The sequence below is a fragment of the Nipponia nippon genome, unplaced genomic scaffold (assembly GCF_047370975.1).
Source record: "Nipponia nippon isolate SJK-2023a ecotype South Korea unplaced genomic scaffold, ASM4737097v1 scaffold_10, whole genome shotgun sequence".
Lineage (NCBI taxonomy): Eukaryota > Metazoa > Chordata > Aves > Pelecaniformes > Threskiornithidae > Nipponia > Nipponia nippon.
The window spans coordinates 22,002,288-22,020,069 of NW_028262291.1; the positions used below are offsets into that span (position 1 = coordinate 22,002,288).

Genomic DNA, 17,782 nt, shown 5'->3' on the forward strand with positions numbered 1-17,782 from the left:
TTCTACAGTATCACTTCTATTCTTGCTTTCTGTAGTCACTGATATTTCAAGAGATTCCTTGAAAGTTGACTTGGTTCTATGAAGAAGTTGGGAAAACTTCTGCATTGAAACATTACTAAATATATCTGGAAGGAGAGGGAAGAATAACAAAAAAGACATGCAGTAAAGCCTGTCTTAAGGAACCACTCAGGGAACTGAAAAAGCACTAGCTTACTGAGGAAATATTCTATTACAATTTAAATGCAACAAAACATATTCTGAGCAATATGCCAGGTCTGGCAGATGGAACAGTGCTTATATACTCTGGCTGAGAATTAATGCCTGAGTATTTGGAAATATTTTTTTAAGCAGTCTGCTAGAATAGTAGGATTAGTTCTATACTGTAAAGTGAAGTTATCTTTATTCTATAAAACATGTTGCGTTGATCCAAGTTAAGTGGAATAGATGAGAACACTCAATGGTCTTAATTTTAATTTCAGTAGTTGGAATATATCACTTTTTGATTATCCAGGGGATATTTGAAGTGAGCAGGAGTCACTGATGATACCGCATCAATGCTGGAGTCCTGTTTCAGCAAAGGGGAAGTATGTTTACTCTCTTGATATTTAATATGCAGCATATGATTTCTTTCAGGGCACATTCACAGAAATCCCAGCTAGCAACATCCGAAGAGTTATTGCTAAGAGATTAACAGAGTCTAAAACTACTATACCTCACGCATATGCTGCTACTGACTGTGACATTGATGCTATTTTGAAATTAAGAAAAGAAATGGCCAAAGGTTAGTGATTAAACTGATTTACTATAATGTGTGGTACTAATGCATAGTATGTCTTGCTTACATAATCTTGCCGAGGAGGTGTAGATTTTTGTATAGGCAGAACACTATGCATTCAAATAATCTTTTTCAGTATTCTGTATGTTGGACTCAAGCTGTAGTTCCCTGAGATTATTGAATTGGACAACTTATAAAGATATAGGAAGACAGAGGTGTTACTTTTCCAGCTAACACAACACTCTTTAGATGACTGCAGTTTAACATAGGACTATGCATTGTCTAGTAGGTTTTTGTTTCTTTCTGTCCAGATGCAGCAATTTTTAGCTTCTTGATGGTTAAAATCTCGAATTATTCATGTGAAAGATAATAGGGGAAGCTTCAAATTAAAATACACTCATGCTCTGTCCTTCTACGTACAATGTTAAAGTTTAGTTTTGCTGGCCTCTTTCTTGAATTTACTGGAAAAGGAAAGCTAATGCAGCCTCTCAAATTCTGAGTGAAAATGGCTTTATCCATGGTGAGGAAAGAAAGCAAGATTTTATCACATGCCAGCCAATGCATGGTAAATGCTTCTTGAAGGCAAAGTAATGGTGTTAATGTGAAGGAGGCAGGGTTATCTCTTTCACTCGAATTTATATATATGCTTAAAACTATGTTAAGCTGTTGGAATAGAAATCTGTCCCACAGAAAACTGGATAATTTTTAAATATACATTGAGAATTGGATTAAAAGCCATGAATTTCAATATATATGTATGTGTAAATCCCAATTTTCATAATGTGTCCACTGTGTCTTATTTATACAGAAATGTTTTTGTATAAGATTAATAAATTAAATTTTCCCTTTTTGTCTCAACTTGTATTCAGTGAAGTGACTTATTTAGAAAAAGTTATTGAAGTTAAAGGTCATAATCAAAGATTGCTTTGTTTTTGCTGAAACTGTTTTTGTTTTTGCTAAAACCAGCTGAGTGTACTGGGCAATAGGATGTTTTAATAGTTTCAAAATTAACTATGCAGACTAGAATCTTCTTTCCCAAATCTTAGTTCAACAAGGTATATATGACATGCATTTTAAAAAACAAGAGGATTTTTCAGTAGAGCTCTATTCAGGCAGGTACTTAATTTTCATGCAAAATATCACAAAAGTGTTGTTTGCTTAGTGCCTGTTTGTTTAAGGACTTCTACTTAGTTGGGTAAAAAACCTGAATGAAATTTTTTATTGCTTTAACATCATAATCTTCTTCATTTAAATAAACATTATTATATTTGGAACTATTTGGTCAATATACTGATTTTAATGTTGTCTACAGGAAGTTGCTTCAATTTTATAGTTCATGAAGGCATTAAACCAAAACCTGTGGAAACTCTTTAGGAAAGCATTGTTTTACATTAGGTCAGTTCTTGCAATTGCCTGCAGTTACTAGCGCTTTTCATTTTTCTTTTTTTTTTTTTTTTTCTAATTTGGTAGCTGGTTTAATGTTCTGTAAAGAGGACAGCAACACAGTGCAATCTATTTATAAATACCAGTGTCAGAAATATTGAAACAAATGCTTTCATAAAGCTTTGACATCTGTAAGTTAATTTGATCAAGCCAGATTTACAGCTGAGTAGGTTAGACTTGTATTAATCTAGGGCATCTTGCTCTTCAGTAACTCACCTTAAGTTAGAGGATTTTCTAAAAATTGTATCTTTTGACTCAGAGATATTTAAGCCTGAGAAAAGTTTATTTTGTAATGTAATGTAACTTTTTTCCATCACACTTATAAGACTACTTTCCATTAAATACACATCTTGAACAAGAATTTAAAGGACTATAATGAAATAAGATCAGAGAGAATTGTTGAGCAGTTGCACTGTAAGACTATTTTTTCTCAGCAAGATCATATCTTTGTCACCAATCTGGTAAGCTGTCAGAAAAAATGAATGAATGAATTCATTATCATTTTTCAGTCACACCCTGCATCTTCACTTATCTCTTAAGCTACTTGCAGACGTTATAGATTTTTTTGACATATTTTTCTTCTCAGAAAAGCTGGATTAAACAGTTGAAAACCTGTGCTGCATGTTTCTGTCTCTGTAGTATCTTCATTCCCTATGATGATAAAACTTGAGTTATTTTAAGCTGTCCCAATCCAGTGATACATTTTGGCATCAGACCTGTAAAACAGTTACACAAGCATAATTGAGGTGATGTTGCAAAGTAGGAAGCAGTAACTGAGGGGAAGGAAGACAGGCCTGGGTGGGAGGCAATGCCTGCCTTCAATTCCCTGCTTGTCCATGGAATTCTAATTCTAACACATTGAGAAATGAGTTTTGGCTGCAGCTGTCCAGGAGGAGTAACCTTCTCAGGAAATGTATCCACTTTTAAGGCAGAACTTGATAAATTAGTCAAGATCATGTAGTATGATTAACTGCAATATCTGTAAGTGATTCTTCTGGTCTTCAGTTTCTATAAAATGTGGACTATTCTTCACAAAGAATAATATTTATTTCTCATGTCTGAGGTTAGCAATATTGTTTATTGACTTGACAATATCTTATCTCTGCCTAAAATGACGTGACATCTGTTGTGTTTTATCTGCTGGAAATCAGTTGAGATCAGTTGATGTCTACTTTACCAATTGCAGCCGAACTAATTAGGCATAGCTTTTAAAATTAATTTTCATTCTTTTAAAGGAGAGATCCCTTTTCAAATCAATTGGGAAAATATTGATTACTTTTTCTTTTGATAGGTTTAGCTAATTATGCTGGTGAATGAATTGTTTGTTTACAAAACTTGACTTTTCAATATCTGCAAAGTTTAGATATTATCCCAGGCACACAGATTAATTTCTGTCACTTTATAAATTTAGTTTTCATTCATTCCATTTTATGGAATCTCATTTTCCATACTGTTTGGGCTGCATAAGCAAGTAGTGAAGTTCTGTTTGCTGAAGGAGACATGCACACATACACCTCATAGCCTGGTACTAAGTTTGTTACTTGGGTAAAAAATTCTGAAGGCCCATTATTTTATAATGAGGAGAAAACAGTTTTTTTTTTTTCTCCTGCTGTACTTCTTTTTTCTAAAGACCAAAGTTTGTGGGAGAATACAACTGTCTGCACAAGAGGAAGGTACATAAACAATCTCACATGGATTCTTTTTGGTATTGTTCAATTAGTCCTTTTTTCTGGTACCATTTAAATCATTTGTTCTCAATAGTTCAGCTTTTAGATGTGTATCCTCATTATTACACCAAGTAGTAGAAATAGAATTAATAGCGTATGCTGTTTCAGACATTACCACAATAATGAAAAGTGAATATTTTTAGGTCTAAGGCAGTGACAGGTGACACTTCAAGTTTTGTTCTAAAGCTTCATCATTGCTATCATGGTTTGAAAGCTTATAGGTTCAGGTTCAAATGATAGTTTTCCAAAGCCATGTGAACTCTGCATTCAGTATAGCATAGCAGGATAGTTTTAATTTACATTTTTATTACTGTACTGATTGAGAAACAGAGTGCTCGCTTCTCCTTTATTGAAGCATATAGAGAAGAGCAAGAGTGTGAAAGCCGGGGCCACCATTGCTGACATTGCTGTGACTTTATTTAACCTGCACAAATTAAGTCCAGTTCTGAGAAATGCTGCATATTCTAAAGTTTAACTGAAGTCTGTGAAACCTAGAGACTCTTACTCACAGTATCAGGCCACAAATATCTCCACACTTGTACAAGCCAGTTAGAGGAGTCTGAACACTAGCCAGGAAAACTGACCCCAAATCACAAGTCTGTAAAAAGAAAAACACTGTTAATCATCAGTTATTGCACATTCATTCAACTTGAGTTATAACATTTTACCGAACAATTTTTTTCAGAGGCTGCATGTGATAGTAATAGTAAAGAAAAATCTACCATTTAGAATTCTAAATTACCTTCAGCATTTATGTCAGTTTTGAGACTTTAGTTATCATCAGTCAGTTAGTACTTTCAAAGCAAAATATACTAATGACTTCTAAAAGTCATGAATGAGTAAGAGGACCTTTTTAAGTTAAAGTTTTCTAGGTAGTAAGTGCAGCTATGTTTAACAAAACTTTTGAAAGGATGAAGAGCCTAATCCAAGCTGACAAGAAAGAAAGCTTGAAAGATTGACAGGAGGAAATGTGAGTTGTTACAAAGTATTGCTGTACAGCTAAATGCTACATTTCTTGAAAATAAGAATGAGGAGGAAATAAGAGTAAAGGAAGAAAACACATCAGCTTGGAGGGCTTTCAATGTAAGTAGTTCTGGAGTTCGGATAGTGAATTTGATGGGTCCCACAATCAGTTTTTGAGGTCTGTTCTAGAGGGTGGTCCCCCTGAGGTGTGGTTCTGTCGAATTGCAGTAGCTAAGCAATGTCTTAGAGAAACTGTAAATGACAGCCTGGAAAAAATGTGTATCATGTATATTTAATTTTTTTTATGTTAAGATTATTCTTTTACACATAATTGGAAACACAGTATTTTAATCAATATGATTGGTGAAAATAAAGCTTGTTTTTCATTTGATGCTTTACTGGAAATGGAAATGAATTAAAGCAAATCTGAAAGAAAACATGTTGGTTTCACAGAAGTGATGAGTCCAAATAGTATTTCAGGTGATTTTTTGGGGGTATCTGCAACTTGAAATGTATTTGAGCATGCTAGAGGTAGAAGACTCAGTTTGGACTGTCAAATAAGAAAAGATGTCAAATAAGAGAAGAAAGGGAGAGGGTGTCATTCTTTTCTAGCTAGCAATGAGCAGTAATAAACAGTTTGTGGTTTTGTGAACAGATATGATGTCACATCCCTTTTCAGTTCTTGAAAGAAAAGAACTGGGTATCAAACTTTGGAAAACGGATGGGTGTGAATCTTTCATTGATAAGGCACTTGTGCAAATGCACGGGGAGGTAAGAGTTGTCATTTCTTGGTATCCCAGAGAGATATGTACTTTCATGTGCCACTTTATTCTTAGGTGCAAAGTACTCATAACTTCTCTGTAATAAATAATTTGGTAGAGAGCAAAATGTGGTTTTATGTCACTCAGGAGACAACTATCAGTTTTAGGTCAATGAAATACAAACTCCAAAGTCACATAAATACTTTTGACCGGTGACACATTGTGAATTGGTAATTTTAAAGTAATATTTTTATTACTGTAGCTTTGGGTGATGATCCACAATTAGTTGTTCTTATTATGACGAAATCTTTCAGTGATTTGACCAAAATGTTCTTGGTGCTGTTTACCTATCTTTATTTCTTCTTACAAGTTGTTTTTGTTTGTTTGTTGGGGTTTTTCTAGCATGATGAACAATAGTAGTAGAACAAGAGTTGTAAGATATCTTTAGCCTTTATGGGTTGGGGGGGGGGGGGGCGGGGCGGGGGGGTTATTGTTTGTTTGTTTTACAAAAAAATGGTACTGTAGTTGCCCTAGACAGAGTACCTAGGTCTCCAGAAGTTTTCTTGGTCCAATCTGTAAATGTTTTGTATGACAAGACTGACATAACTCAAATGAGTAATATTCTTGCATTCAGGGAAAGGCAGGCACATTAGCCATCCAATATTCACTGTATGTTATTCCAGATATAGCTGTAGGTAGGCAGGTTTTTTGTAGTTGCCCCACCCCCTCCACCCCAGAATAATGCTATAGCTTTTATATGTGGCATCTCTTCCAGCTTAAATCTTTAATAGGGTTCCCCCACTTGAGTCATCTAGATGCTAGTGCTCAACAGTAGAAGGATTTTTGATTTACTGAAAGCTTTGCCTCTGGGGCAAGGTTAAAAAACAGCTTGTTGTTATCACAGTGCAACATCAAAAAGTATCTTCAAGGTCCAAGTTAAATTTCTTTACATGAAGAGGTTATCACGTGGATGTGTAGAAAAGGGTTTTCAAGGTTAACCTAATGAAGTTAGCCTTGAAAGATTCTGTATACAGAGGCATCAGCTAGGTTTTAGACACACAGAAGTGTTCATGTAGTGATATGCCTGTCTGACAAAGAAGTTGATACTCTTTTGTCTCTCCTTGAACCATGTTTTTGTTAATATAACAAAAGATCTGCTTGCAACCAGGTATTTCTAGAAATTTAGACTGTTTTGTTTTTTCTGGGGCTATCCCAATATAGAGATCTTTTGATGTGGCATTATAGCATGAGACATAAGGCCTCCAGAAGTGGTAGGGTACTTCATAGTCATTTGCTGTTCCCGAGGCTTTCCCTGTGAGTGAATTTTCTCTCAGCTTAGTGTCGCAGAGCTGTACACCTAGGGACTAGAATGCTGACATTGGAGGGCTGTTCTTATGTACTGGTGGCTAGCCCTCACTTGTTTATCCATTTGTGAGGTCCTAAATTAAATTAGACTGGTATATTCAGATTTTCTAGATGATGATATAGGAGCTGCTTCTCCTTTCACTGGAGTTTTGAATGTCTGCTTTTTAATGCAAGAGTACCCAGGTCACCTTTCTACCTGATTTATTTTTTAATGATATCTTATTCACAAGTTAATGTCAAAGACAATTTATAATGTTGATATTTTCTTTAAACCAGCAGCAGGTCATAACAAATGAAGTAAAAACTTGTCTTAGGAATGCTGCCTTAAATTTTTTCACACCTCTCCTGCTGCTGTGGATTCTTAATGAATATTCTTTTTTAAATGTAGGGATGGGAAAGAGCCATATGTCTTTGCATAAAATTGAATTGCAGAGGTTGTCCTGGTAGATGTTTGGGTGGTTTGGTTTTGTTTTGTTTTTTTCTGGTGGTGGTTTCTACTACATGATGAGATGTAATGTGGAAGTTTTATGGAGCATTCCCTACTGTAAGCTGCTTTGTTTTGGGGGTAAAATACAGCAGTTATTCCTACTGTAAACTTCAATGATTGAAGGTAAAATATTATCAGACATACTTTGTTTAACTGTACTCCTATATTTTCACTGTATTCCTGCCCCCTAGCGGACAGTGACATTTTTGCCAAGGGTTAAGAATATAATATATAAATCAAAATACAAAATACCAAAATATATTTGATGACCAAGATACAGGTTTGTCTGATGTGAAATTCTGTTAATGCAACATAGTACTTGCAAATTCCATTGTGTTACGTTAGAATTCTGGCTCTCTTATGCATAGATTGCTAATCATGGCAAATGTTGCAGGTCAGTTATGTGGTAAGTGGATACTTGGTTCATTCCTCCAAATTTATGATAACTTAAGAAGACTTCACTTAATATAATTATCTATAAATAATTTTCCCTTTACAAAAGCATTTCTAAAGGTATATGTATTACATGCCATAACCCAGACTCGAAAATGAAGTAGTTTTGCTTCTTAATCTATTCAGCTGACAACAGTGATGATGGTGGTAATGTAAGCTTTTTTTATTGTGAGAATTATGCATTTAATATTGTGTAAATACTATGCATCTTCAGGATGATCTTGTAGCAACTCTGGCATAGTCTGCATTGTATCTATAGTCTTTGCTGCTTCTGCCAGTCCTAATCTTCGTAATTTCCAAGTCTCCTAAAACTTGGAAAAAAAATAATGCAGTGCAAATACAGCCATTGTTTCCATCCCTTCTTTCTCCCGAGCTTTTAGGGAAAGGAAGCAAATGTATTAAGTGTTACGCAGAATTTTTTAGGCTCACATCAAAAAAATCCAGTCCTCTCAAGGTTATTTTATCTGCTTCTGGCTAATGCTGCCTTTTTTTGTATGTAGCTTTGCTTTTAATTTAACAACTTTGTCACTCATATTATTTTGCAGCCTGCTTTAGAATATATTGTTAGCCCATTTTAAGGATTGACAGATGCCTTCACCCTGCTAATTCTTACATTACAAGGCCCCAAAGGTTACTGGAGAATAGCATACTTCTGATTTATAGCTGAATAAAAGCTGATCTCCACAATTATTCCAGTTATGCATCACACTACATAAAGAATAGTAGTCTCCAGTATTGTCTCTGTATATTTAGATCCTACAGTAGATTTCTACATAGACAGTAAATATGTAAAGCATAAAACACATATGGGCTGCTACTTATAAGAATGAGTAGTAACACTCAAGTTTGCAGCTTTTTTGACCTTCTAGTAACAGCTAGCAAGAATGTCTTTGCTCAGGAGACTTTTTGTTGATGATACTCCTTTTGTCCCAAGGGAGAGAAAGGTTTTCTTGCTTTTATGACTGTAGTTTAAAGATGACTTTCTGGCAGTGTTGCAAAGAAGCAAATCGGCTGATTCACTGGAATCTTGTCATCACACAAATGCTGATAAACAGATCTTACAAGCAGTGGTTGTTGTCTTTTTTTTTTTCCTTTTTGCAGATGACATTAAAGTATCTGTAAATGATTTCATTATCAAGGCAACTGCAGTTACTCTGAAGGTAAGTGAATAATTTGACTTGAAAAAAAATACGTTTTATAGTAAACTGCCAAGGAGACAAGAGCATTTTATGAGCCTATATAGAGATATGAATGTGATCATAGCAAGGCTTGTAATTCTTTATCACTTATTGCCAGGTTTTTTTAAGCTCTTCAGGTAAAATTCTCTGAAGATCCACTTAGTACAGTTATCATCTGCAGATAACAGTAGATGCTTTGTCAGGAGACTAAAGCAATTGGCAAGATAAGCCTTCTGTTCTTTGCTGCTGCATCTTATTTTCTCTTACATTTCTAAACAAATATTTATCCAAGTCTTATACCAATCTTGTTTATTACCTCAGATGTATTCTGATGGCATATTCAGTGACCTCTGCTTTGAATTAAAAATTCTTCAGGCAACCAATCTTTGCTCATTGCTAAGAATTGTCATTGTTCCTTTTGTCAATGTAAAAGTTAAAGGATTGCAATACATCCTGAAGTTAAGATCTTAAATTTCATTAGAGTCTACTTATTCCATGCCACGCTACAGAGGCTTCATGGTCTTCATAAGCCATTTGCATATTCTCTGGGTAGAACTGGATACGTTGGCTTCCAATTTGTGTTGATTGGTCTGCTTGGAAAACAGTCCCAGCGCCACTTAATTTTTTGAAACTGAAAGGTTTCAGATATCCTTCTTTAGAATTCCCACACTTTGGACCTGTTTCCTCTTAGTCCAGAGTGTCCAGTATAATCACTTGGAAAACATAATGTGAAATTAATTTCAAACTTGTGAAAAGAAAGAACTGTGATGGTTTCACATAGATGTGGAGTGATGTGGTTTTGGTTTAAATTCAGTTTGCACTTAATTTTAGAATGTCATAGGTGGGAGCTTTGACCAGCCTGAAGGCTGGTATTTTTAAGGCTCAGGAGGAGATAGTGTCTTTTAGTGATCACTAACAGCTGGAAAAGATCTGTGATATAGAAAGGTAATTAAGGGGGACAATGCTTGATCCTCGAACTATCCTATGGAGTTTGCCATCATCATCAAGGCAATGTACTTCTGTATGACAATGAATGCAGATTTTGAAGAAGTTTGGTATTGCCATGGATTTCTTACCTGTACCTTCTTGATTGCACAGTGATCGCACCTTCTAGCTATATGGTAAATGCCTAGAAAAGCTAAACTTTTCTGATATCATTGAATCGTTTGAGCAGCAGCTTCTAAAGGCTACAAACAGACAAGATAAAGCTGAACAAGGATCCAGACTAGTTGCATTACCTCACAACAATACAAAAACATGAGAAAGGGAGTGAGAGCCATTTTCCTCATTTGTGAGGATTATTTTAACTATTCAAAAGCCAAAGGAGGAAGTTATTAAGTTGGGGAACTATTCCCATGGATGTATGGAATTAAGAGAGAACACTGCACTGGAATGGACTTGAGGCATTTCTAGTCAAACATGATCAAAATATTAATGTATAATTGCAAGAGCTATAGATTAATGTGTAATTGCAAGAGCTATAGATTTTGACAGAAAATAGATAGGATTCCGGGCAGTTTTATAACCAAGTGCCTGAGAGAAATTATGTGCATTGGATAGACTGGAAAAAACTTCACAAGTTATTCTGTATGAGAAACAGGAGGAGCTAAATATGCTTGCTATGCATTTGTTAGATGTGAACATAGCAAGGAGCTTCTTTTTGTGGCCTAATGAGACCTTATGTGAGGAAATGATGACATCCAAAAATTACTGTGAACTGCTAGCTGTGAGTGTGGGATAACAAATTTCTGTACCAGAGAGATGAAAGGAACAGGAGACAGAGAAAGGAATGAAAGATTAGGTTTTGTGTTTTTCTCTTCTACACAAAAAAAAGACCAGTCAAGAAAGATAATGAGATATAATCCTAGTTTACAGTTTGTCTATATGTGAAAGAATGACTTGAATACAAGCATTCAATGCACTTCTTATTACTTCTGCTTATATAATAAATGTTTTTTGTTGTTATTTGTGGGTTTTTAAATTGTTGTCTGGAACTTAAAAAAGACTAGTAGCTTCCTGTCCATTTAACTATTAGTCTGCTTTGCTGTACTTTGAAGGAGCATACATGTGGATTATGCATGTTGGTCATTGCCATTATTTAACACAAAATTTCCTTATCTGCCATCACAAAATGACCTAACCAATTAATTCCGTAAATATGATTTCTCTTTCTGATATACAAATAAAAATATTTATTCTTTTTCCTAGTATTTTCAGCTGACACAATACAGAATTTGAATCTTGAATTTAAGGATTAGATAGTTCTATGCTGCGAATATGAGAAAGTCCTCTGTAGCATGTCATTTTAAACATCCTTTTCCTTAAAGGAAATTCAATAGACAAACCTAGTAAATGATAATGCATACAGCTTTGTAAAGTCAGTGTGTCTTTGGTTATAAATGAGTTGGTGTTGCAGGTCTGATTTTGAGAAGCTGGAATTCTTGTGCATTGGGTTATAAGAAATTGAGGTGTTTTGTTTTCTGGGTTTTTTGTTTGCTTTTTTTTATGGGACATTAATACTGTGTTTGTATGGAAGTAATCATTAAACTATTCTGTCCTGTCCTATTGCTTTGTTACAAATCTATGCTAGCATTTGTTTGACTATTAAAATAATAAATTAAAAAAAAAAATTAACTTAATATACCAGGAAATAAGTTCATGATCAAGCTCATGTCTCAACTACTTTCTGTCAGTGTTTCAGGAAAATATGTGGACTACTAGTTAAAAAAGAAAACCCACCTCCACCTGCTCCTCTGCACCTCCAAATTCGGTGGTGTGAATACATTTGCAAGTTTAAATTCAAGGCAGTTTTATTGACTATTTTCTGAGCACTGGTCAAATAATATTTTGTTGATTTTTTCTTTCTGAACAATGCAAGACATGCTCTTCTAGCTTGAATGAACTGACAGTGGCTGGTTGGACAGTTTTGTGATTGGTTGGCAAACACCTCAAGATATTGCCTGTAGCAGTTCTTTTAATGTGCTAAATTTCTCCTTCAAAGTTCTTAGGATCACAAGTCCAATTATGAATTCTACTTTTTGGCTTGATCTCGCCATTTGACAGCCAGAGGTTTGTGAATGTGCCAGTGGGCTCACCAGATGATAGCCCATTAAAACAATTCTGGCTTTCTGGAACGAGGAGGGAGGAGTAAGGGAAGGAATGAAAGCTTCCAGGCTGATATCCACAAGTGGTTGGGCTTAGTGACAACAGCTGCTATAGCAGCCATCCTTTAAAAATAAACAGTCCTTCATTGCTGAAGTGATGGGAAAAATAACACTGTCTGGTCTACATCAAAATTAAGGCTATTCTAATCATGTTGAAGTTGATAGGAGAAACTTCTTGTCCCTGCCATCTCTTTTGGATGCCTTATACAGACAGTCATACTTGCACAATGCCCTCTTGAAGGCACCTTACAACTGTGTATACTGTGGGACTTTCCTGAATTTTATTTAACTTGCAAAGAGGAGTACTAACATGCTTTTTTTTTTTTTTTTTTTTTTTTTTAAATATACATTCTGGTGTTATAGAATAGGAATGGAGAGTACTGTTACACCGCTTCTTCTAGGAGTGGGATTCGTTCAGATAGGGAGACAGATAGTGGGGTTCGTTCAGATTGGGAGACAGATAGTGGGGTTAGTTTAGATAGGGAAAATGTGTCCCTTCCATAATTTTTTTCTGGAATACCTTCTCCACTGTGAAGTCAACTTCCTAATTTCATTAAGTTCACTAAATATTAATCTTGGATTTATTGGAAATATTACTTTCACAGTATCTATGACCAGTTACCTGAGACTTCACTTATATGTTGGGTTTTCCCCCCCCCCAAGCTGCTTCAGCTTTATGTGGTAAACTCAAAAACCTCATTGAAATTATCAGTAAACATTATCTCAATTTTAATTGAGTCCACACAAAAAAAAATCTGATTCATTTTAGGAGAACCTCATCTGAATAACAGCGAGTGTACCTGGAGAATATTCTATTTGTAGCTTCCTTTGTTGAGAGTCATACTTGAGACATGAGTGGAAAACAACATGTGGGTATAGTAGGATGTCCATCTCCATGCTTTTTAAGTCAATATCCTGTGATTTACTTTGGGAGAGAAATGACACTGCTTTGTAGCTTTGAAAGCTAGTAATCCGTAAGGTGGTATCAGTGACTCCTGAAGGAATTTGTAGGCTTTTGTTATTTTTTTCCAGCAGCACCAAAAAACCTGACTGCCCTGTCATTTTCAGTTCCTGGAGCATACATTCATGCTTTTTGACAAAGTAAGTTTAAATAAAATAAAATAAATGCAAGCTAATCACGTACATCTATTCTTAGACCCTCACAGTGTTTTTTTTTTTTTGTCTTGCTTATGGCAGTCTTGGTGAACAGATGTGACCTGTTCTTCATTTACAGGCAGCAGTCTGTGATGCACAAATTAATTTGGTGAATGCCTGTATGTAGCTATGTGTCTTGAAGGATTTTCTTCTTTCTTGATAATTGATTGCACCATTGTTCTTTTAACAGATGTCTTTTTTACTCTCTCTTCTAGCAAATGCCAGATGTGAACGTAACGTGGGATGGAGAAAGCTGCAGGCAACTGCAGTCCATTGACATTTCTATTGCTGTGGCAACAGACCGAGGTCTCATTACACCAATCATAAAAGATGTTGCTGCCAAGGGAATAAAGGAAATTGCTGCCTCTGCAAAGGTAGGTCTTAAATGTACAGTAGGCTGAGGAATATAGTAGCTATATAGTTTTTTGTAGCAGAAAATGTAGCATGACCCAGATACACATCAGTACACAGGCAGTTTCAAAATGGATCTAAAGCAGTTTCAGCATTCCTTAAACTTCAAAATTATTATTAATGTTGCAACTCTGTTCATTTTTAATTAACAGTAACTTAGCCATCATGTTATTTAGTTAAGTGCTGGCTAGACTGAAAAATAAACCTGTACAGGCTTCTGCAATTTAACATAATTGTATTTCTTTAATCCTCATGGGAAAGCTAGAAAATGTTAATTTCTTTAGTATTTCCGGTCTTTGGGTTTGAGATTTTGTTTGTTTGGGAGGTTTTTTCCTCCCTTTCCCAGAACTTTGCTTGTAGCTGCTTGTGTTACTCTCTGTGCAGTTATATTATGGCACGTATTTCTGTCTGCATTTTTTTCAATATGCAGTTCAGTTGGGAATGTCACCCAAAAGGTAACATTAAACTCCTCAGACTGATGAGCAGTATTTTGCATAGGCCAGGTGCCAGTTAGTGGCTTGAATCTGTGGCAGTGGTTGCCAGCCACAGAAGTAGTGCTTTGTGGCAGGCAAAAATACGATGAATGATGAAATGCCCCAACACAAGCCTTTTTTTGTCATTTAATGAGTGCTAATCAAAGGCCTACAGTATCTGAGGAATGTAATGGAAGTACCTGCTAGGGCATAAAACTGTCCCAAAACTAGACACAAGCTGCACTTTGTAAATTTTTGTCCTTTACCAAAAACTACAGTAATCATAAGTCTGTGTTGGCAGAGGGGAACAACCAACAAAGTTGTAGCAGAAAAAGGCGTAAGTGTCATGCCACAAAACATTCATAATTGGATGCTCTTAAGATTTTTCCAGTCCATATTGCTTACTTCATATTGAACATGTTGTAAAACCAAATCCTTTCATTAATATAATAGCCAGCCAAGGAGGAAGGTCAGCTGAGATTGTTACATTATTCTGATTAGTGATAGAATGACAAGAAAAGCAGCATTATGAGAAGTGAAGTATAGGTTGTGTTTTCATTATCATCCCCAATACCTGTGATACTGTGATGCAGTATTACAAACCTCTCTTACCATAAATTAGTGTCCTGCAGTTCCCATGATGGGAATGTACACTTGCATTATGTTTAATAGGGCTATGATAAAGTAAGCGTTCCCCTTTCATTTGAAATGGAATGTATGTAACATAGGTCATACTATGCAATATGAAAGTCATTAGGTCACATAGCTTGCAGGTGTCCACACCAACATAATTTTGCTTTTCAACTTCTTCACTGAATTATTGAAATAAATATATACCCGGTATGCACATGTGGGAGGCACAGACTGAAACTGCAGCTGCTTCTCTGCTAGTCTCCCTGTAGTTTGGCAGGTGCTTTCTTTGTGTAGATTGCTTATATGTCCCCTTCTGTTGCATGTTAATTTTAACTTCTTTCCAGGTCATGTGCACCCTAGCACCATATTTTCATCATTCAACTAATGCAATTGCACATGTGCATTATGCTTGTATTGACCCTATTATTTGAACGCTGTTCCCGTGGCTATTGTCTTCTGGTTCACTAATTATTCAGAGATGAATAAAAGCCTAAAATAAAATTCAGTGTATCCTTTTAACTTTTAAATTCATAATTAGGGTGTCAAAGTTCTGTAAAATCTGGTGTAAGCTTGAATTTAGTGGGTGATTCATTAGAATGTGATTCTCTTAAACTTCTTGGTGTTTATTTCTAAGCTGAAGTCATTGCAGTCATTAAACTACCATGGCCTTTCAGAACCCTTGCCTGAAAGATGTTCAGAAATGTATACAGGGAAGGCCGTTGTTTACCATGACCAACAGAGTTATATTACAATGTGAAAGGGGATTAATCCATATCACAACTATAACTACTAACCAACTCATTATCCGTGTGGAGTTTATCTTGTAATGACTCTACCTCCATCCACACACAAACAAAAATAAGTCAATTCAATTATACTTTCCACTTACAGACTCTGCCCTTAAAGGCAGGGGTGAGGTTTTATAGAAATTACCTCTTGGTAGACTGAATTGAGTGCTTGACAGGATATTCATAGAATGAATGTAGAAAATCCATGGAAAGCAGAATAGGCAATTCCTGGAAATCAATCTAGAAATTAAAAAAAAAAAAGTCAGTTCTTAGAAAGAACATGGAAAAAAATCCTAGAAAACAGTGGTGGAATTCCTAAAAAGGGAGTGGAAAATTCCTAGAAAACAGAGGGGATTCATGGAATAATTTTCTCCAAGAAAGTTTCACAAATAGGATATATCACTTTTTTCACGTTGTGATGAAGTAGATTTTTTGGGTTTTTTTATTCACTTTCACTGAAATTTCCCTAACATAATTAAATGATTGGAAACTATCATTAGTTTTATTATTTTTACCAGAAGAAGGAAAATATAAACAGTGTTGCTTTTATCAGTCTTCCCAGAAGCAGTTCTGAGCCTATTTCCCTGACTGTGCTTTTGGAAACAGGTTTGCTTTTTTTTTTTGTCTTAAAATGTCATAATGCTGCAGTTGTCACACCATGACATTTTCCATGTGCTTTTCCACCTGTGGAATAAATATGATACAAGCCAAAACCACTAAATGTATTCTGCATTAATAGGATAGATCATCTGTCCTGCATATATTCCCACTTCAGTCTCTGCTGTCAGTTGAAGAGCTCCTCATTTTGAAAAGGTTGCTACTAATGGAGAAGTCATCTGACACATTTCCAGTCACCACCTTTTCCATTGGGTACTCATAGGGTGTTTGGAATGGGGTGGTGGCTGAATAACTGGCTCTTGACGCCCCAAAGAGTGCCATTTCTCTTGAGGTCCGCATTGTCCTTTCTTCCTTATGTGACAACTACTGTAAGAATTATTCATCCTGATTCCCACTGCTTCCATCTAAGGAGACTTCTGAATTAGAAATATCCTAGGGGGGAATAATGTTCTGTTTCTGTGATCTTATCTTCGAACATAGTATGAACTTCTTGGGCTGTATTTTGAACAAAACGTTTGTGGAAAGTTTCTACTGCTATATTTAGAAGTAGAAAAGTGTCACAAATGAAGTGGAGGTCACAGGAAGGGTGGTCTTTAAGGTGGTTGAATGCTTATCTGGAAGAAATACATTCTCTCAATCTGCTAGAAAGTTCTGAAGTGGTACATGGCAGTTTCTTTAAACAAATATGTTAAGAAGAATGCTGTGAATTTGTCTTATCAGTATTTTGCTAGATATTTTTAACGTATGGTGGTTCCATTGTGAAAACTGGAGCAAGGTTTGTAAAGTGAGAGAACAGCTCTTATTGTGTCTTATTTGTAGCTGAGTCTCTTTGCCAAATCATTGCAGCTACAACAACAATGTTGCTGAGGTGTTTCCCTAACTCCAAAAGCAGATGACTTTTTAATGGCTGTATGGTACTTATGTCTTACTGAAGTAAAAAGAATTAGTCTATTACAACACTTTAATTTCTTTCCTCTCTCCCCTTTTTTTTCTTCTTTCATTTACCTTAGGCTCTAGCAAAGAAAGCAAGAGATGGAAAATTGTTACCAGAAGAGTACCAGGGAGGATCTTTTAGGTAAAACTCTCTAACAGTATTTAATATATGCAGTGTGGGTTCAGAGCTAGTTTATCCTCAGCTATTCCACTGTGTGTTAATGCGTTGCCTTTTAAAATCTTGCTCCATTTAGGATGAAACTCCATGTGATGATTCTGAGGGCCAAACCTAGGCTGAGTGTCCTGTATCGAGGGAAACAATTATTTTGGTACAGGTTTATTTCATCTGAGCCTAGTGTGAAATTCATGTTTTTCATACCGAGACTGATCTGACTTCTTTTTGCACCTAACTTTTCCCAATTGCAGAATAATGTTGTGTGTGTTTGTTTGTTTTT

General features: G+C 35.6%; 1 protein-coding gene across 5 annotated transcripts in view; it reads left to right on the forward strand.

The window, feature by feature from the left end:
• Positions 1–17,782, forward strand: part of PDHX (pyruvate dehydrogenase complex component X) — a 71,284-nt gene that overhangs the window by 31,131 nt on the left and 22,371 nt on the right. For 3 of the 5 annotated variants that reach the window (XM_087745937.1, XM_087745940.1, XM_087745939.1), the window contains 5 exons: positions 634–781; positions 9,076–9,134; positions 13,687–13,845; positions 17,405–17,469; positions 17,582–17,656. In XM_087745937.1, the coding sequence (XP_087602063.1) occupies positions 634–781; positions 9,076–9,134; positions 13,687–13,845; positions 17,405–17,469; positions 17,582–17,656 (506 nt within the window). The remainder of the gene's footprint in view (positions 1–633; positions 782–9,075; positions 9,135–13,686; positions 13,846–17,404; positions 17,470–17,581; positions 17,657–17,782) is intronic. The other 2 variants (XM_087745938.1, XM_009464027.2) reach the window with 1 other exon arrangement.